This window comes from Eurosta solidaginis, chromosome 2 (genome assembly GCF_040869045.1).
Source record: "Eurosta solidaginis isolate ZX-2024a chromosome 2, ASM4086904v1, whole genome shotgun sequence".
Classification (NCBI taxonomy): domain Eukaryota; kingdom Metazoa; phylum Arthropoda; class Insecta; order Diptera; family Tephritidae; genus Eurosta; species Eurosta solidaginis.
The window spans coordinates 212,889,398-212,911,815 of record NC_090320.1 but is presented as its reverse complement, the minus strand read 5'-3'; the positions used below and the strand labels follow the sequence as shown (position 1 = coordinate 212,911,815).

Genomic DNA, 22,418 nt, shown 5'->3' with positions numbered 1-22,418 from the left:
AACTTCTTTGCTCTAAAATAAGAAACTTTTAGGTTAAGGTGAATATTCAGTAAGGCTTATGAAAAGTTATCTGACTGGCAGGTTTCAACGAGTAAAAGGTGAGTCTGAGTCATATGGCCTTACAGTTCTGCTTGCTGGCGTACCGTACGGTTCAATTTTCACACATAACTATTCTTTTTTTTGTATTTGATACATCTTTATGGAATTTCTTATTGTATTTATTAGACCAAGGGCATTGTTGAGTTGATTTGTTTATTAGAGCTTTTTTGGTCGTTCAATTTAAAGCAAAAATATTAGTCTTCTTCAGGGAGACTATATATTGATTTCCACAAAAGAACATAATTAGAACATATTTTATGGAATTTGACCATTTGAGAACCTGTCGCAATTCTTTATTCTGTGTATTTATAAGAATTCAGTTAAAACAGAAGTTCTTCAACGAAGGAACTACGTGGTTCCGCGCTTGAGCCTCGAAAGAGATTTTGGCGCCACAATGAAGCCGTAGGGTTGGCGCAAGGGTGCGGAAATGCCAGAACATGCTATATATGTATATACCGATGGTTCCAAATTAATGGAAAGAGTCGGGTCTGGTGTTTACTGTGTCCATCCAAAAATAAGTAGATCCTACCGGCTGAAAGAAGACTGCAGGGTCTTACAGGTGGGAATTGTAGCCATGAAGAAAGCAACAGGAATTCTGGAGGAAGCTTGCTTAAGCTGCAGTAACGTCAATATATGTATGTATTGATAGTCAGGCGGCTATCAAGGTAAGTCTCTCAAACAGTACATCAAGAATTGTCCTGGAATACAAAGAAGCATGGTAGAAAGTTCGCTCAGATCGACGGTAGCCCTTCAATCAGGAAGGGCGGGGACAGTGGAGTGGGACAGCAAAATATTTAAGATTATGTGCAAATCCTACGATGTTAGGCTCAAAAAATTGCTAATTTCTGGGCACTGCGTTCTGGCGTCACATTCGTATATGTTAGGCCTCGTCAGTGACAGCAGATGTGGGAAATGCGAGCTGCAGGAAAAAGCGATTGAGCCCTTACTTTGTTCGTGTCCTGCGGTCGTGAGTTGAAGGCTTACTTACTTACTTAATTGGCGCTTAACGATCTAAACGGTTATGGCCATCCAACAAGGCGCGCCAGTCGCTCCTTCGCTCCGCCAACCGGCGCCAATTGATCACACCAAGGGAGTTTAAATCGTTTTCCACCTGGTCCTTCCAACGGAGTGGGGGCCGCCCTCTACCTCTGCTTCCATAGGCGGGTTCCGATAGAAACACTTTCTTGGCCGGAACATCATCTTTAATTCGCATAACATGGCCTAGCCAGCGCAGCCGCTGCGTTTTAATTCGCTGGACTATGTTGATGTCTGCGTATAGCTCGTACAGCTCATCATTAAATCTTCTTCGGTACTCGCCATCGCCAACGCGTAGAGGTCCATAAATCTTTCGAAGAACTTTTCTCTCGAACACTCCCAAAGCCGCTTCATCTGCTGTTGTCATGGTCCATGCTTCTGCCCCATATAGCTGGACGGGTAGGATAAGTGACTTTTAGGTATGATTTTCGTTCGCCGCGAGAGGACTTTACTTTTCAATTGCCTACCTAGTCCAAAGTAGCATTTATTGGCAAGATTGATTCTTCGCTGCATTTCAGTGCTGATGTTGTTGCTAGTGTTGATGCTGGTTCCCAAATAAACGAAGTCTTTTACTATTTCGTTATTATGGCTGCCAACAGTAGCGTGGTTGCCAAGGCGCATATGCGCTGTCTCTTTGCTCGATGACAGCAGGTACTTCGTTTTGTCCTCATTCACCATCAAACCCATCTTTACCGCTTCTTTTTCCAGTTTGGAGTAAGCAGAACTAACAGCGCGGGTGTTTAGGCCGATGATATCAATGTCATCAGCATATGCCAGTAACTGCACACTTTTATAGTTTATTGTTCCAGTGCGGTTATGTTCTGCAGCTATTATAATTTTCTCCAGCATCAAATTAAAGAAATCGCACGATAGGGGGTCACCCTGTCTGAAACCTCGTTTAGTTTCGAACGGCTCGGAGAGGTCCTTCCACGCGAGTTGAAGGCTAATAAGCTAGATCCTAAAAACTTCTAGTATTTGGTAAGAGGGCGGAGTTATTCGATAAAATAAGTTCTTGTGTCTAATTGGGGCTTTTCCGTTTGGTCGTCAAACAAATTCTGGTAACAAAATGGACACATTCAGTCTAAGTTAGGTCTTTATTGACCGGGTAGTTCAATGTAATCTAACCTAAACTAGAAAATTTACGTAAATCTCGATAACTGTGAAAATGATGTATACCTCTTTGCCCTTTGTTCGTATTTATATTTAAAATCAAGTTCAATTTGTTAATTACTTATTTTAGTTTTTAATGATACGCATACGTATATATGTATGTATAAATATTTTGTTATCATTTGAAAGCGTGTAGACAATCAAGTGGAAAAATCTAAATTGCTAGCGTTTGTCTTGTTATCACATAATTTGATCGGTTAGTTGAATATTTAGTTAGAGGTTTTAATCTAAAGGTTTAAAGTTTATTAATAAATTTGTACATGTGAGACTATTGTCTCTTAACGTACATCAACATTCGGATTAGAGATATAGGCCGCCGATTAGGGTCATTTTTCACACGCCGCCGCCGAATGTCAAAAATATCGGCGCGGCGGCGGCGTCCGGCGCGGTACTATATTTTCTACTCGTTTAAGACTGTTTAGGCCATTTATTGTTCATGTCGAAAATTGGTCGGATATGGTCGAAAATGGTATCAACGGATGCGCATCACTGCCAGTTGTAAGAAACTAATTGCGAAATTTAACTCCTTCTAACTGTTCAAAAGTTATTTAAAAAAACAGGCGCTTTCGATGTCAGCTTAACACGGACTTTGCATCACCCAGTTCACCAAGTTATTAAAACAAAACACTAAAAGAAAAGTTATATAATAAATTTATATGCTCACTTTGCATATTCTTTTCAAAAAATTAATAATGAACAATGAATTCAGATAAAATGACCTTAGGGGAACATGTTTTCAAATTGTCCTCAAGTTGTTAAAATAAGCAAATTAATCAAAAAAGGTGCCGATTTAAAAAAAATTTATATTGCTATTGACTGAAAGAATAAGCGAAATCAGTGACGAAAAATCCTTTAGTAGGTTCTAGGGGCATAAACACTCCTTTGAAATGATCCTTAACTCATACTTAAGTTGAGGATATATGTACGTATGAGAAGAGTTTGAAAAATCCCTGGGCTTACATTCAAACATCTCTTATTTATTTGCGAAACTATACAATAGCTTCTGAAATGTTAATGTTGATTTTTACACTTCATCCTTCAACACCCAAGTCTCACGGTTTGACATTTCCTAAAGTTGGCGGCCCTATCCAAAACTAGTCCCTTGGAGTGAATCACATTGATTATATCCTATCAACCAAGTTTAAATATCACCTACACGTTACAGCTCCTTTTACAAATGTGAATAGGTAGGATCATATATTTACCAGGTGAGGCTTTGCCCTTCGCAAGAACAGTTAAAGTGGTGAAGGAAAAGCTTTCCCAAGACAGTCGAACTAAGGACCGTGTGTTCTACTACCCTAACGTAGTGGACAGTCGAACTAGGCTGAAAACTGAAGCTACGCGGTCATCCATATTGAGCTCTTATATCATAAGGCCGGAAAACAGAAGTTAACATCTTTCAACTTAAAATAGGTCAACTTTCATTATAAAATATCGTTTTGATTTAACGAAGACTATTGAAATCAATGTTGTGAACACAAACGTCTGCAAACTTTGGTCTGCATTTTAAAAATTTTATCCAGGGTCCTTGTAAAATTTTAATTATGTAGATGCGCCGAAGAGTATACGATTTTCACCCATTACGCAATGACATTCACTTAGACTGCTTATGATTTCGAGGGCGGCATCTTTGGCCGAATAGTCACTCCATAACGTTTCAAGGTGTTTCTCTGGTGTAGCTCGGCAGCATAGCGCGACAAAAGCATCCGTTGGAAAGCCTTTGGAGCTACACCTAGAGCTTCTAGGAAAGTGACGTCAACGAAGGTATGAGTTGGAAGTCGCATTCCTATAGCTTCTGTGCTGGTATATGGTGTGAGGGTCAGGAGGCATGGTAGAGACTGGTGGTCGGGATTGCTACTGTTCGCACATCGGGAATAGCTCTTAAAAACAGCCGAAACAACTGGAGGCGCCCTGTACCACGAGAATAATGAGTATTAAAAGACCATTAATAGCAACCGTAAGTCGCCTTTTTGCGTGGCCGCCAAGGAGCCACAAATGATTTAAAGGAATTGTGTTCGCTACGATTATTAGGAGTTAACCCTAGGTGAAACTACGCTTTGCCCGAGATATACAGACAAAAGTGTGATTACTTTATGTATCTCTATTTCTTTTCAGCAGACGCAGCAGTACCAATTCCAAAGACCGGTGTTAGGTTCGAAGCCTCTCTGGAGTAAGCGAACGAGGGGCAATCCCTCAGCAAGGAGCTACTCCTGAAAATTTGTGAACGGTCTGCGAGATCTTGAAGCAAAAACCACGGATCTTTCTGAAATGGCCAACACGTTGATTTCCTTAAATACATACAAACAAAACCTTCCCTAAATATTATTTTTTTAAATAGAAAAATCAAGCTTTTTAAAGTAAGAACACCGGCATAGGCCGGCGCGCCGCCCACGCCGCCGCCGCCGGTATATAATAGAGCCTACGCCGCCGCCGCCGATAAGGTGATCTGCATAAACTTCTAATTCGGATATTTACCAATAATACAATATTTTTAATTTCTAAATTTACTTTTAATATACATTATGTTAAATAAATAGATTATGAAAACCAATTAAATCAAAACACTATCAACTATTCTATGTATGTATATTTGTATGAAAGCTCAAAAAGGTATAAAACAAAAATAAAAGAATGAATCTGATTCACAAAAATTAAGAAAAGGTATTATGTACGTACATGTTGCAGAAATTCAAATAAAGCCAATTAAGGCGCCTGGTATTACGTTCATTTTTAATGTTATTTGGTAGTGAGGTCCATAATTTGATAGCATTGACAAAGAATGTTCTGGAAGATGTAAGATACTTATAGCGTGGAACAATATGGTTGCCAGTTCTGTCTTATTTTGAAAAACATAAATTTCTAAAGGAGTATTCCGGTTGCCTTTTATGGATTAAATCGTGTAGGAACCCTAAATTGCGATAATTCAGAAAGCTAACGAGACTGCAGTTAAGTATCTTGGAGGAAAACTCCGATAATTGATCAAATTTACGCCTAGGAAATATATATCGAGCGCAGTTGTTTAAAGCCAGTTGCAACTTTTTCTATGACTCACTGTCGATATTGCCGAAAACGATCGCCCCAAAGGATACCAGTGGAACTATAAGAGTTCTCACCAATTTCAGTTTGACATTAATTGGAATTAAATCTGCTGTCTGCCACAACTTTCTTAGTACGAAGTATATTTTGCTTAAAGTAGAGTTTACATGGTCCTTGCATGGTGCTGTTTTAATCTATTGCATTTTTCGCTTCTTCCAAATGTACAGATATGTATATGTATGGAAAAAGAAATGCTTTCTATTAAGTATGGGTAAGAGCAAAACCAAGTTTGGTATTCTTATAATAGGGTCAGTTTAACTTAAATTTTTTTATCATGCAGTACACCAAACTGTAATTAAGAAATTTTATATCAGCAAGCTTTTACTTTTTGGGAACGCTGTTATGTGCTTTAAGTCCAAAAGTAGCTCCTTTATGGAAAAATAATTCTTCATGTGCCGAAGTAAGACATCACGGAAAGTGACCAATATCCATTTGTACTCATTATCCTAGGTTTTAGTTAAATGCAACGTTGGATGGAGATAAGTCGTACGGCACCGATAAAATTCTATGCTTGTTTGCATACATATGCTGCTGATCCCGAGTCAATTAGCTTGATTAATCTTTCTCAACGGAAACTTTCTTATCCATGCATATAGCCATGCGGTGTTGCTAGCGTAGCTCTTTCAACATTATCCCATTTGAGGGTATTACATCTTTTACTGATACTTTCCCGAAACAACACCAAAAAGTCTAACACAGTTGGTCCTATCATTGAAAATAGAGTCCTGTAGGCTCACGGCATGTAATCTGGCTGAACACTGCCCTTTGGCGTCATATGCATTTAAATTAGGCTTGATCAGTGATTGCAGATGTAGTAACTGTTGGTTGGTGGAGGAAACTATCGATCACGTTTTGTGCTCATGCTCTGCGCTTGCCAGGCTAAGAATTCCGCTTTTATGAGTGATACAGCTGTCAGATCTAGAAGCAGCAAGTTGTGTAGGTCCTATAAAGCTTCTAGTATTTGTCAAGATAAGGGAGTTATCTTATAATATAGCACCTGGTTTTTGATAGTGTTTTGTTTAGTTTGGTCGTTAAACAAATTTCTGGGCCCATTCAGTCCATGTGAGGTCCTCCTGGATCAGCTTGTTCAACTTAACCTCATATAGACCCGGAAACTATCCCAAAATGGTCTCGAAATGACAACGAAAATATTCCCATAGTGATTCGAATTTTGAAAGTTTGATCGAATTTTGGAAAATTATTCTGAAATAGCACCAAAATTATATGGAGATGGTACTGCTTACTTTTCCAAATTACCAAAACCACGAATTATGTTACTCAGGCAAATGTAATGGTAAAGGTGAAATCAAGTAATGTTAACTGTTAACAGGGGGTGACGCACCCCCATTTACTCTTTCTAAGAAAATTACTGCTAGACCCTGCCAGACTATCTGTTGCTGTGTGCCAAGTTTCATCCATATCCGTCCGGCGGTTGTGGGGTGATTGAGTGACTAAAACAAATCAGATATTCTAACTTTAACCTTTAAAATACAAATAAGGTAGGCCCTACAGCAGGTACGGGTACGGTACGCCCGACGCATAACTGGAGGGTCCTTAGAGTAGAGGAGGCTGTTGGGCAACGTCGGCAAGTGCTGATTCTGCTAAACGCAGAGTCCACCGGTCCTCTCTCTGACACGAAGGGGGTTATCTCCTATGGCCTCGAGCATTTGGTTCTCAAAATCTACCACGCCGATTCCAGGGGAGATGGTTGCTCTCCCCCAGATACTGTTCGGGAGGTGGAGGCGTCCGTAGGGGAGCCAGTACCCATGGTTGTGGATGCTGACCCCGCTAATTTTGACAGCGAAAGCACTGTTGACGTCCTGTCAATAGCGGGATCTGTCATCAGTGCTAGTCGTGTGGCTGATAGGGCAGAGGAGGAGCTCCTAGCCTCCGAGGGCGAATCATCAATGGCGGGATCCGTCATCAGTGTAAGTCGTCTGTTTGGGGGGGAGGAGGATCTCCTAGTCTACGAGAGCGAAGCCGCCAAGGATGGGGTGCAGAAGAAGAAGGGTGTTGTTGATGGAAATCCGTCAAATCAATCTTCAGCATTCTAAGGCGGCTTCCGCAAACTTGTTGCTCTGTCTTGAGAAAGGCGGAGTGGATATAGTCCTTGTCCAGGAGCCGTGGCTGAGTAGTAACGGCGGAAAATGTCTGGATTAAGGACGGGAAAATTCAACACCTTGGTGCATGGGGAGGCAGGTAGGCCTAGATCCTGTGTGATTATTAAAAAGGAATTTAAAGCTTTTATTCTCTCTAATTTCAGCAATGCTGTAGTAACCACGGTCTGCCTCGATCGAGGCAGTAACGAATTGTGGGTGGTCTCAGCGTATATGCCCCATGGGGACGTAACGGGACCACCACCTGTGATACTGGGCGAAATCACCGCTGAAGCAAGGCGGAGATGTGTTGGCGTAATCATAGGTGCCGATGCTAATGCACACCATAGCATATGGGGGAGCTCGGATACGAACACCAGAGGTGAGTCTTTATTTACTTTTATTGTAGATGAGGGATTTGGATATGTAATAGGGGGAATGCCCCGACTTTTATTACTGGTAAGGGAGGAGGTCCTGGACCTCACCCTGGTTAGCAAAGAATTGGAAGATCGGATATCTGGCTGGAGGGTTCTCAACGAGCACTCCTTCTCTGATCACCGATATATTCAGTTCTCGGTGAACGAAGAACGTCCCGGTAAAATATCTTTTAGGAACCCTAAAAGTACCAACTGGGCTTGTATTGTAGGAAGTTGGGAGAGCTGTCCGAATCTGAAATAGACGGTCTGGTGGAAAACTTCACCTCTGCAAGCAATAGCGCCTTTCAACAGTCCTGCCCACTGAAAACTTACAGGGGGAAGGGCAAGCCGCCCTGGTGGTCTGAGTCCCTTGACGACCTAAGAGCGTCCAGTAGGCGGCTCTTTAACAGAGCCAGGAGGAGTAAACTACCCTCGGACTGGGAGCTCTATAAGGTGAGTCTGGGGATTTATAAATATGAAATAAGGATAGCCAAGCGAGACTCATGGCGAAGCTTCTGCGAAAACGTAGAGGGCTGCAATGAATCCGCTAGGCTTAGAAAACTACTCTCTAGGAATCCCGCCCCTCGGGGGTATCTGAGAGATGATGGTGGGGACTGGTCGATGAGTAGCGAGGAGTCCCTGAGGCTTTTACTGGACAATCTTTTTCCCGATGTCCCAGTTGCACAGGGATCTTCGCTTGCGTGGTCGGCGGTTGCTGGCCATGCAGAAATGCCTGCCATCCCACTACGGGAAAGTCAAATATCCTGGGCTATAAATTCGTTCAAGCCCTATAAGTCACCCGGCCCGGATGGCATCATTCCTGCGCAACTTCAAAAGTCTTTAGGGATTTCCAGCCGCTGGTTGGCCATCATCTACACTAACTGCCTCAGGCTTAACTATATCCCTAAGTCGTGGCACACGGTTAGGGTTATCTTCATTCCGCAGGCCGGCAGGAGCTGTCATGTGTCACCTAAGGATTTCAGGCCAATCAGTCTCTCGTCGTTTCTTCTTAAGACGTTTGAGCGGCTGATTGACCTGTACCTACGGGAAAGGATACCTGGGGGGTTACTGTCGGCTTCACAGCATGCGTACTGCAAGGGCAGATCAACGGAAACGGCTCTCCATTCGATTGTAAAGCAAATAGAGGGGTCTCTAGAACATAAATAGTATGCTCTGGGTGCCTTTCTAGACATCGAGGGGGCTTTTAACAATGTCTTACCTGGGGCAATCGAAAGAGCTCTGGTGGGTTTAGGAGTCGAAGCGGCTCTGGTTGAATTTATCAGCAAACTTCTATGCGGCAGAATTGTCGCAGCGGAGTGGGGAGGGGCCATAATTAGGAGGAAGGTGTGCAGGGGCACGCCACAGGGGGGTGTCCTATCTCCTCTGCTCTGGGTTGTGGTAGTCAACGAGCTTCTTGTGGAGCTGGAAGCCAATGGTTGTCGGGTGGTTGCTTATGCAGATGACCTCGCTATCCTAGTCAGGGGCAAATTTCTGGGCACCCTGCGCGATGTTCTGCAGGGCTACCTGGATACTGTGGCTAGGTGGGCTGAATCATGTGGATTGGCGGTCAACCCGGGAAAAACAGAATTGGTTCTTTTTACAAGGAGATATAAGATACCCGACTTCAGAACTCCTTCGACTGGAGGGGTACCGTTGGTACTTACTGACAGGGTTAAATATTTGGGAATTGTTCTGGACAAGAAGCTGTCCTGGAGGCTCAATGTGGAAGATAGGGCCAGGAAGGCCGCGGTTGCCTTGTACTGCTGCAGCGGGGCTATCGGAAAGAGATGGGGGCTCTTGCCAGGAGTAGTACACTGGCTTTATGAGATGGTGGTCAAACCGATTCTGCTCTATGGGGAGCTGGTCTGGTGGAAAGCACTGGACACGGCGAGCACCTCCAAAATGTTAGTGTCAGTGCAACGGACGGCGCTTATTGGTATCAGTGGCGCCATGAGAACAACACCTACCTTGGCACCGAATGTCATGCTGAATATACATCCAGTATATATTGCGGAAAAGGCAACCGCGGCCCGGTCTTTGGTCAGGCTTCGTGATATGGGTTATATGCTTTCTGATTTCGGACACTCTAGCCTTCTTACTAGTTTCGACTTTATCCCGGACAGGACGGACTATTGCATGCCGGTGGCCGCTCCCTATACAACCTTCACCCCAGTCATTCCCCCGAGGGAGGAGTGGAGAAGTGGAATTATCTGGGGCATGGGACCGGTTAACTTGTTCACAGATGGGTCGAAGTTGGAAGGAAAGGTTGGCGGGGGGTCTTTTGTCAAGAGCTAAATGTAAGCAGCAAGTTTAAATTGGCTGCTCACTGCAGTGTATTCCAAGCGGAAGTTGCTGCGATTAAGGATGCGGTGGATGAAATGCTATCCAGCGCTACTACGGTTAGGGAATTTAACATCTACTCTGATAGCCAAGCGGCTATAAAGGCCTTGAGCTCAACTAAAGTGCGATCGAGGGTGGTCTGGGAGTGCCTGACCTCACTTGCGATTGCATCGAATTATTTTAAAATTAAGATTATCTGGGTCCCGCGCCATAGTGATATTCCGCGTAACTGTCAAGCGGATCTCTTAGCCCGAATCGGTACAACTGAACCGGATGAAGATGGCTGTAGGGATTTCGGGATTCCGCTAGCCACCTGTGGATTGCTCTTCCATAGCTGGGCCTCGAGTCAGCTCAGCAAACGTTGGGCGGACACTACGTCTTGCAGGGTATCAAGACCTTTCTGGCCGAAAGTGGATGGCAGGAGGTCTGCTGAAATAATTGGGTTCACTAAAACTCACCTATCAATGGTCCTTGGGGTTTTGACAGGGCACTGTCCCATGGGTATCCATGCGGTACGTCTCAATATATTGGAAACTCCATCCTGCTGCAGCTGTATGGAGGATGAGGAGGTGAAATCACCAAATCATTTTATGCTTAACTGCCCAGATTTTGCCAGAACTAGGCGAAAGTATTTCGGTCGTGACTCACTTGGATCTCCCGAGGAGCTATCCAAGGTTGAGATCGGGATCATTCGGAACTTTATCGTTGCTACCCAACGATTCTATAGGTAGTTATATCTACGTCACCGTTAGTTTAGTTTATTATATGTGGTAGCACAACGGACCGTCATGTTGTCCAAGTGAGCTTCCCCTATCAGGGAAGCTACCACCCAACCTAACCTAACGCCCTACAGCGCAATCCTAGTCCAACCTTAACCTTGGAAATCATTCAAGAATAAGTGTATATAAGTAAACTTTCGAATGCAACCGTTTTCACAAACATTTTTTGAAATACATTGTATGTATTTGAATGTGTCCTCTACCTCCTACAACCATAATTAGCTCTTGGAGTGATAATGAAAGCTATTAAGTCATGATCATGCCGTTCGATCGTGAATCGCGATAAGAATTGCAAACAATCTGCAAATTAATGGGTAAAGAACGGTCAACGCTAATGATGTCCATATTGGTATGTATGTAGGAATGTATAAACTAGAACAGCTGTCATTGCTTTCTCACATTCATCGAACTATTTAATTCCACGAGTCTCTTTAATCAGTTAGCTTGTCAAGATCGTTTGGCATAAGCACATAATCTGTTTGTTCATCTGTCTGAATAACACACCAATTGACTCAGCCATTTTCCCGTCTTTAACTATTCTTCATCAGTCCGTTGTCCATTTTGTCGGTTTTTTCATTTTACATATATACAGCCTGTTCGTTTGACCAATTAAGTCGTACTGATCGATAACCAGCGATAACGAGACCTCGTGAACTTATTTAATGATAAGCTTATTGTAAGCTGATAATTGCTTAAGATTATAAGAAATAAAAATTCAACTGTTTTTATTTAATTTGTTTTTGTTTTTAAGATGTTCTTGTTATCTGTTTACTGTTTTTAATAACGTCTGTTAGTAATATTTGCAAAGATCTAACGAGTTTTGTTATTAGGTCTAACGCGTGGAGGAGGATGACCGTAGCGTTTTTTTTGTCTACTCACTGATGAAGTTATAAGAGAAAGTCAGTGGAAGCTGGCCACACCAATCGATCAGCTGGGCATCAAGTTGATAGGTTAGATTAGGTTGAACTGGCTTGTCAATAAAGATCTCATATAGACTGGATGTGTCCATAGTGTTATCAGAATTTGTTCGACGACCAAACGGAAGAACTCCAATCAGGTGCCAGGACATATGTTATAGAATAACTCCGTCATCTTGGCAAATACTAGCAGTTTTCCAGGACCCAGCTTAATTGCTGCCTCAAGATCTGGCTGATCTGCCCCCCTGCCCCCCTTCCCCCCCTAATAGCTGGAGCCTTGACCTGGCGACCGCAGGACATGAACACAGAACGTTCTCAACCGTTCCTTTCTGCAGCTCATACTTCCTACGCTTGCTGTTACTGACGAGGCTCAACTTATAAGCATGTGACGCCAGAAGGCAGTGTCCATTCAATATGCCCATTGTGAGCCTTAAGTCTTCTCTCTTCAGAGAAATGAGCCACTTTGTGAGTCTAGTATCGTAGGCTTTGCACATGATCTTAGAAATTTTGCAGCCCCGCGCTTTTGTCCACGCCTTTTCTGCTTGATGGATCATATGCAACTGCTGTCTCCTTTGAATTTCTTCCAAACGGATTGGTACATCTATCGTCAACTCAGCGTGTGTTGCACCCTCATTTGCCAACTCATCGGCCTTTTCGTTACCTTCTATCTCTTTATGACCGAGAACCCAATAAAGATGTATGTATGGAAGAATTGAGTGAGATTATTGCCTTAATCGCAGCCTGACTATCAATATATAATTGACGCGACTGCAGCTTAAGCACGCTTCCTCCAGAATGTCTGCTGCTTTCTTCACTGCTATAATTTCCGCTTGAAAAACGCTGGAGTAATCAGGCAGCTTGTAGGATCTAATTATTTCTGGGTCGACACAGTAAACCCTTCCATTAATTTGGAACCCTCTGTATACACGTGTATAGCATATTCTGCCATTTCTGTACCCCGACACCAACCCTACGGCTTAATTGTGGCCTCAATATATCCTTCGAAGCTCAGGCACGGGACCATATATTCCGTTTGCCCGATATTAGATGGCGCTATACTGCAGTGGCCATAAGGCCTGCACTCAAGCTGCACCGAGGCCTTGAGCCTTGTTGCCGCTGCCAACGCGATGTTTTTGGCCGTTAGGTCTGCAGGCGGGATGTGTGGAATGGCATGCAATGCTGCTGTCGGGGTAGTTTTTAAGGCTCCCGTTATGCTAATCATTGATAATCTGCATACCCTCTCAAGTTTTTCGGTATACGTACTTTTTTGTGTGGCTGTCCACTAAACAAGAACCCCAAAGTAGTATGGGTTTGACAATTGCCGTAAATACCCAATAAGAGAGGTTGGGTGATAGGCCACACGTGCATCCTAGCATCCTCTTGCATACAGAAGTTGATAGTAATAAACAAAAATTATCTTCCTCTATCTAAACTGGTAGTTTTTTTTCTTACTTTGTCAGACTAAAAGTTGATATATATCCTACATGCAAAGAATTTTCGGACGATATAAACCACTCAAAGCTAAGAAACCTAACTTTGGGTAAACCTTGTTAAAACAGCATGTTTCCTAGGACTATCGGCAGATGATTTCGTTGAGAATTTTTAATGGGAGTGTAGGTTGAGCAGGGTTGAATTCTATCACAACAACAACAAAATAGGGACACCTAAGTTGCATTGCAGTTTGAATACAGATCAAAGAGTTGAAACGACTTACAATTAAACGATCTGTGATGGCAATTAGATCACCACCTATAGAGGATGTGAATATGTTATGCAATTGATACTCTGAAAGGAGCTGCTTAGTAGTTAGGTTAGTTCGTAATGCAAGCAAGTTATGGATCTGATTTCCATAGCCTGGTTTTTGGCCTAAAACAACATTTGTCTATAATTTTTTTGAAGACTGTCCTCGCGCGTATTGATTAGTGTTAACGACACCCATAGAGCAACAAAGTTTAAGTAGTTACATTTGTCTCATTACAGTGTTTTATACAAACTATGGATTCCCTTATGTAGTACAAAGGATTTTACAAAGACTACAGTTTCAGGTCTTGTGTCCGAGAGTTGTAAGACTGTTAAGGTTTTCGAGTCAGTAATGATAACGTGAATTCTGGATCGCCAGTATACAGAGTGAGCCATGAATATTTTCCCAACTAACGTTTGCGTTTTCTTAAAATTGTATACCAGGTCATTGTATCACACCGCACACCTTTCGATATGTTCAATGATTTCGAGCTTTATATCAGGATTGGTATGATGGGAGACTAATTCGCGTAGATTTTGAAAGGGTGAATCACTTTTCAGTTGCCGGTTTAGACTAAAGGAGAATTTTTCGTGAAGCCTAATTCTGCATGGGATGGTTTCGTAAAAACTATCTTAGGGATGACAAGCGTTTTTTTACCAGCAAATGTGCAACTAAGTACATGTAGAAAAAACACGGCTATTGTTTTCATGGTTATTGCTGGCTCCCAAATAAACAAACACTTTCACAGTTTCAAATGTCTGACTCGGCTCCCGCAGCGCCGCGCGCTGATTCCCTTTCTGATGACGGCAAGTATTTTCTGCTGTCCTCGTTCACCGCAAGTGCCACATTTTTTGATTCTTGATATGCGTGTATGCTATGGTCAATGAGATCATCATTGTCACTAGCGCTTGTATGCAGTAACTGGGCTCCATATAGTGTGATAGAATATACCATTACAGTTTTGAACTGCTGCTATGGCATCCCCGCAACGAATCGAATGAGTTCCGAACTATCGTAGAAGGTATTCAGCCCAATCATGCAATCCATCGTAGATTGTTTTTTCGGGAAAGTTACGAAATTGCTATCATGCAATTTGACCGTGTTTCCGAACGTCTTCGGAAGTAAATAAGTAAATTCGAAATTCGTACAATGGTATCACTGTATTCACTCGGTACGTAAACTTTTGGCCTTTTGTTTGTAATTTTCTACGACAAGTTCTTGCCAACGGAGAAAATTTACCAAACGCGAAAAATATTTAAAACAAACAGCCCAATCACGCAAACCATCGTAGCAATGTTACGAATTCGAATGTTACGAATCCCGAAAAAACAGTCTACGATGGATTGGGTGATTGGGCTGATTAGGGATTTCGATAACCAAGAACTGTGGCTATTGGATGATATGCAGCCAGATGTATATCCGATTGTATTTTAATGCAAACGATACCTTGTATAAATTTAAGGAGGAGCGTTGGGAATTGGAGTCTACTAAAAAGAAAAGTAAAACTGCGTTTTCTCTGCTGGTTGGCCGGCCATTCGGGAAGAATCATCTTTTCTCACTTGTTGTTGTTGTTGTTGTAGTAGTGCTTCGCCCCACCTAACAGCCGCGACCTATCACAAATTGTCATCAATATCCTCTAACGGGGGTTCAAGGAAACTTGCTGTTTCATTAGGGGTGGACCATAAGGAAAGGGGTATTAGAGGCGTTGGTTCTACATTACAATTAAAGAGCTGGTTGGTGTCATGTGGGGACACATTGCAAGCGGGGCATACATTTTGTATGTCGGGGTTGATTCTGGATAGGTAAGAGTTTAACCTGTTACAGTATCCAGATCGAAGTTGAGCTAGAGTGACGCGCGTTTCCCTAGGGAGAGTTCGTTACTCTTCTGCGTGTTCTGGGTATTTTTCTTTAAGCACTGGATTCGCCGAGCAATCCCTAACATAGAGGTCCGACGCCTGTTTGTGGAGTTCACCAAGGACCTGCTTGTGTTTTTTCGCTTCACACGGCTGGGTTCTCAGGTGCCGTATTTCCTCAAAATGCTTACGGAGATGACTCCTTAAGCCCCTGGGCGGTTCATCAATCAGATGTCTGTTGGGATGCTCAGGTTTCTGGGTATTCAACAGGAAGTGTTTGGTCAGCATCTCATTTCTCTCCCTGATGGGGAGTATTCTCGCCTCATTATGCAGATGGTGTTCTGGGGACATAAGAAGACAGCCCGTAGCATTTCTGAGAGCACTATTTTGGTAGGCCTGTAGCTTCTTCCAGTGGGTAATTTTTAGGCTTGGCGACCATATGGGTGACGCGTAGCACGTAATCGGCTGGCTAATTGCTTTGTATGTAGTCATGAGCGTTTCTTTATCTTTTCCCCAGGTACTGCCAGCGAGGGATTTGAGGATTTTGTTACGGCTCTGAATTCTCGCTTCCCAAGGCAGTCGGAGCGACTCGGGATTTTTCCCGACCAAGGACTGTCATTTCGGTGTGACCACATTTGATCTTTTCTCACTTAACACACACTCACTTTTGATGTACTTATATTTGGATATGGTTAGCCTCACAGAGCTATGTACATAAAGCCTTGACTTGAACATTCACTTTAAAGGGGCTTTTATTTGATGAACAAATGAAATCATTTCAATGCCGATAGCGAAGGTGATAAAAGAGCACAAGTTTGCCTTGAATAAACAATCAACACTTTCCAAACAAAAATGCCAGTATAAACGAAGGAATGCGATTGAATGATTTCTTTTTAATCTCCGCGTTCATTTTGTTTATTTTATCAGGTATGTATTTATGTCCACATTTGCCCACACGTAAAGTTAAGTCTATGCGACTATATGCGCATTTGACTCTTTTTGGTAATTTTTTGTTGTTGTAATTTTTGATTAAAATGTTTTTATTCCAGTCAGACAACACTGGGTACGTCATTTCTGGAATCAACTTTCTTATAAACCAGGTTCATACATAAAAATATAATTGAAATTTTATCAAAAGATAAGACATTCGAGAAAAATCACCTTTGGGCAATCTTAGTAAGCGCCCTGTTTCAACGTGATTTTGTCAAATATTGGAAAACGACTTAAATGCACACAAATGTTGTTTAGTGATTCCGAATTGAATTATCGGATTGGCTGATAAGAAATAACATACAACTGTACCTATAAAACTACATACTCAACTTGAAGCACATGCACATGACTTTATATAGATCTAAGTACAACATAGTTAATAATTTATCAAATCAAAGTTTGCTGTTTCAATTGCAGGGGTCGCTAATTGCTTGATGTTTCATATGAGTTGGAGTCTGAAAAATCTTCCCTATGCCTGCTTTTGCTTTTTATGAACACGTGTGCACACATATTTTTTATCTACCAAACCGATTTACTTTTTCCGGAGGCTTAATTAGCTTGTAGTTTATGACGAAAAGTACATCAGCAAATAAAATCTATAATGAATTTTATGGTTTTTTAATCGATTTTCTAGCGAAAGTGTGTGTATTTGGCTTTAAGTCGCCACTTATGTATAGATTTGAAGTTGTGTGTTTAATTGTGTGTAGAAGTATAAAGGGTGGTACATTTGCGTGCTTTTAAATGAGATGATATTTTTCAAAGTATTTGACGACCACTGTAGGAATGTAACTTTTCTGCCCTTTAATTTTATCTCAATCTTTTTCTTTATCTTTATAGTTATACCTTTCATGAAAATGAAATGTTATATTAATTTCATCACGAAACCGAAAATTGTAATTCGTTAAAGGAAAATAGATAGACCCACCATTAAGTATACCGAAATAATCAGGTTGATTTAGCCATGTCCGTCTGTCCGTCTGTCCGTCTGTCTGTTTGTATGCAAACTAGTCCCTCAATTTTTAAGATATCTTGATAAAATTTGGTGAGCGGGTGTATTTGGGTGTCCGATTAGACATTTGTCGGAACCGACCGGATCGGACCACTATAGCATATATCCTCCATACAACCGATTTTTCAGAAAAAGAGGATTTTTGTAATATCTTACCCAATTTAACAGATTGAAGCTTCAAACTTCACCATATACTTTCTTATATTGCACATATAGTTGCCTGAAAAAATTTATGAGGTCGGTCGTATATATAGTATATATCCCCCACAACCGATTGTTCAGATAAGGAACTTTTCGTAATTACTGCCCTATTTTAAGAGCTAGTAGAGGCTTCAAATTTCAACGAATGCTTACATATATAGCATATATTGTTGTCTGAAAAAATCATAAAGATCGGTGGTATATATAGTATATATATGGTGGTATATATAGTATATATATATAGTATATATATATATATTTTCGCAAATTTTAGCCCCATTTTAACATCTAGAAGCTTCAAATTTCACCGAATACTTACGTATATAGCATATATTGTTGTCTGAAAAAATCATAGAGATCGGTCGTATATATAGTATATATCTCATACAACCGATTGTTCAGATAAGAAACTTTTCGCAATTTCTGCCCCATTTTAACAGCTATAAGCTTCAAATTTCACCGATTGCTTACGTATATATCATATATTGTTGTCTGAAAAAATCATAGAGATCGGTTGTATATATAGTATATATCTCATACAACCGATTGTTCAGATAAGAAACTTTTCGCAATTTCTACCCCATTTTAACAGCTATAAGCTTCAAATTTCACCGATTGCTTACGTATATAGTATGTATTGTTTTGTCAAAAAATCATAGAGATCGGTGATATATATGTTAACATGGTATATGTTAACAATTGCTACAACAATAAATGATTAATAAGCAATATTGAATACAGGTAAAGCGGATATGCAACTCTTGTTGCACAATATTTCACATAAAAGCTCAAGAAGCAATGTCAGCAAAATTAGCTCGAATTTATTTAGGGCGGAAGTTCAATACTTTCCCACAATACTTTCCAGACGCGACGACAGCAAATTAAAGTTCCAATTCATGTAAACAGGAAGCCCAACATGCGCAACTAAAGGTGGCTAATTCGCGGAATAGCAAAACGCAGCAGCAACGCCAGCGGAGTCGGCCAATTAATTAAGCTTAGTTATAAATTAATAATTTTTGTAAAGTTAGTTCTACTTTTGATGTGACTCAATAAAGGTCGTAAAGACCCTAAAAATATATTTTTTTGGATTTCTCAATAAAAGAATCCTTAACTGGCGCCCAACGTGGGGCCTACGGTTGTTCGCGGGTTGTAAAAGTAGTGATTAAATCCTTTAGATTCCGTTTTGAAAAACACTAAACAAAAAACCGTGTAAAATCGCGCGAATAAGAAAGCGTGCAATATTCGAGTGGAATACGTTAAGAAAAGGAAAAACGAAAAAGCAACGAAAGCAGCAACCGAGGCCAGAGGATAGAAGCAGCGTATATCGGCCCCCCAGTAGACCGACCAAGGACAAAAAGGAGACGCCCAGTCGTCAGCCGGTACGCGAAGGACCTTCCCCAAAAAAATGGAGAAGCTAGCAATGTAAGTTAAGTTTAGAAATAAGTAAGTGAAAAAATTTGTGAAATAAAAATTTTTTAAGTAAATGAATAGTAGATTATTAAGGAAATCGTTTGAAAAGTGAAGTTGAAAAAAAATCTTATTTTGAAGTTAAAAGTAAAATGAAAAATTAATTTGAGAAATTTTATTGGATAAACGAAAAATTGCAAAGCAAAATCTGCGAAAAAAGTATTCGCCTTAGAATTAAAATTTTAGGAATAGTAACAAGCCTCTATTGAGAGCTAGATTGATAAAAAGTAAAATAAAAAGAGTGTAGAATTAACCCTTTGTGAATAATTAGTGACAACACCGAGAAAATTTTATGATAAAAGTGAATCAATTACCAAAATTTAAATAAGAAGAAGAAAGAAGTGATAAATTTATTCTTGTGAAAAACTTAAAGAAAGGTTTTATACTTTAGATTTTCAATTGGTTCGGTTCATTGAATTTCACTATTAATAAAAGAAATTAATTATATCAAATAAATTTAACATTTGAAATGAATCCAAACAACCTCGTTCGTCCACCAATCTTGAACGCACCCCAAGCTCCAGCTGCACCTCCTGGTCAGCAAGCTCCTCGTAACCCCAATGCGTTTTCAATGGAAGAACTTGCAAATATTGTCTCAGGACTTGTCACCAACATCCTGAAAACCGAGGGGCGTAACCTAGTTCAAGCCGCCCTAAATCCTAACGCGAATTTTTCGAACTTTACGGACATTACAATCGATACAAATTTAACCGGTAATGTTTCCGAACTTGACAAAATTCCGGATGTCGTAAGATGTCTTCGGGAATTCTCTGGAAACCCAGGAGAATTCACATCTTGGAGGAAAAGTGTGGACAGAATCCTCCAAATATACGAGCCTCATAGAGGAACTCCCAAATACTATGGCATACTTAATGTCATACGAAATAAAATTGTGGGCAACGCCGATGTCGCCCTGGAGTCGTACAACACTCCATTAGACTGGCAGGCCATATCAAAATGCCTGACACTCCATTACGCGGACAAGCGCGACCTTGGTACCCTCGAGTACCAAATGACTTCACTCGTACAGGGTAACCTTACGATCCAAGAGTTTTACCAACGGGTATACTCTCATTTGTCCTTAATATTAAATAAACTAGGCTGCATGGAAGTCGGCACAGAAGCCATGCATCTACTGACCCGCACTTATAGGGATAAAGCCCTAGACACTTTTGTCCGTGGCCTCAAAGGAGATCTCCCCAGACTCCTAGGAATGAGAGAACCGGCGGACCTCCCTCAGGCACTCCACCTGTGCCTTAAACTAGAAAATCAGAATTTCAGGTCACATTATGCTCTAAGCAATAATGGCCAAGGTAGAAAGCCGCAGGAATTTCGACCACCTTTGCCTCCTAGAAGGCTAAATAATGAATTCTACCCAGAATTGGCATACATGCCCCAACCCAGGTTGTACGCAACCAACCCATACCAACCACCACAGGTAAGTGGTCAAGGCCAACGTCCACAACCAGCTAATCATTATGGTCAGCAACCAAACTATCCACCACCGAGGCCCTTTCAGAAGCCTCAGCCCCGTCCAGAACCCATGGATATAGACCAGTCGCTAAGAACGCGCAACATAAATTATATGAATAGGCCGCGTCCTAATTACCCAACTAACAAAAGACCCCCTATCGGAAACCCTCCAGCACCAGTTCCCCCAAACAAAATCCAAAGGAACTTCCATATAGATGCCGACCAACCTGAGGAAAATTCCCCTTCCATGACAAATGACGACCAGACAAATGCAGATTATTACAACGACGAAACTTATACCACTCCTGACAACTGCGACGAACAACACAAGGACAATTACCTAGACACAACAGACCTACATTTTTTAGGATGAACCACTCTTCGCTGCCTTACTTCCAGTGCAAACTGAAGAGTGGAGAAACTGTAAAATTTTTAATAGATACAGGATCTACAAAAAACTATATAAAGCCCTCCATTGTTCCCAATCCAATCAGAAACGACAAAATTTTTTTTGCAAAATCAATAGCGGGAGACATCGAAATCAAAGAACACACCTATCTCAATCTTTTTAACGCCGATAACAAATTGAAATTTTACCTCCTCCCCACATTAAAATCCTTCCATGGTATCCTCGGAAACGACAGCCTCAAGGAACTCGAAGCTGTGATCCACGTCAAGGATGACTTTATGGAAATAAAAGGAAACACAAGAATTAGGATAAAACAGTTAGCTTCGGGATCAATTAACAAAATTGACCTTAAGGAAGACAACATGTCACCAAGTCAGAAAAGTAAAATCAATAATCTAGTAGAAAAATTTTCTAGTCTCTTCGCGGAACCCAACGATAAACTTACATACACCACTAAAGTCGTAGGCGAAATCAGAACCAATAAAGATACTCCTGTTTATGCACGATACTATCCCTACCCCATGTCGCTTAAAAGCGAAGTTGAATCCCAAATAAACAAAATGCTAGACGACGGCATTAGTCGACCATCAAGGTCACCTTACAACTCACCCGTTTGGGTGGTAGCGAAAAAGCCTGACTCCCAAGGCAACAAGCAGTATCGAGTCGTTATCGACTATCGCAAGCTTAACGCGATTACTGTAGCAGACCGCTACCCAATACCTCAGATAAATGAAGTATTGTCTCAGCTCGGGAAAAATAAATTTTTTTCCGTGTTAGACCTAAAAAGCGGATTTCATCAAATCCCGCTCAAGGAATCCGATATTGAGAAAACGGCTTTCTCAATCAATAATGGCAAGTACGAGTTCACGAGATTGCCATTCGGACTCAAAAATGCCCCGCCAATATTCCAGCGAACCCTAGATGACATTCTTCGTCATCACATCGGCAAACTATGCTACGTCTATATCGATGACATAGTCGTCTTCAGCAACTCTGAAGAAGAGCACGCTCTCCACTTACAGCAAATTTTTAAAACTCTAGAAGACTCTAACATGAAGATCCAACTCGATAAATGCCATTTTTTCAAGGACTCTGTAGAGTTCCTAGGATTCATTATTTCCTCAAGAGGAATTACAAAAAAAACCCAGCAAAGGTTGAAGCAATATCAAAAATACCTTACCCAAAAACCATTAAGCAACTTCGCTCATTCTTAGGCCTTTCCGGCTACTACACCCGCTTCATTAAAGATTACACCATGTTGGCTAAACCCCTAACGATACTCTTAAGAGGGGAAGAAGGACGTATATCCAAAAACAAATCAGCT

At 41.3% G+C, this 22,418-nt stretch overlaps 1 protein-coding gene across 1 annotated transcript in view; it reads left to right on the top strand.

Annotated features, from left to right (window-relative positions):
• Positions 1-16,167: 16,167 nt before the first annotated feature.
• The window catches only part of ush (Zinc finger protein ush), a 462,348-nt gene continuing 456,097 nt past the window's right edge, over positions 16,168-22,418 (top strand). Inside the window, exon 1 of the mRNA XM_067767030.1 lies at positions 16,168-16,469. Within this exon, the coding sequence (XP_067623131.1) occupies positions 16,415-16,469 (55 nt within the window). The 5' untranslated portion in view covers positions 16,168-16,414. The remainder of the gene's footprint in view (positions 16,470-22,418) is intronic.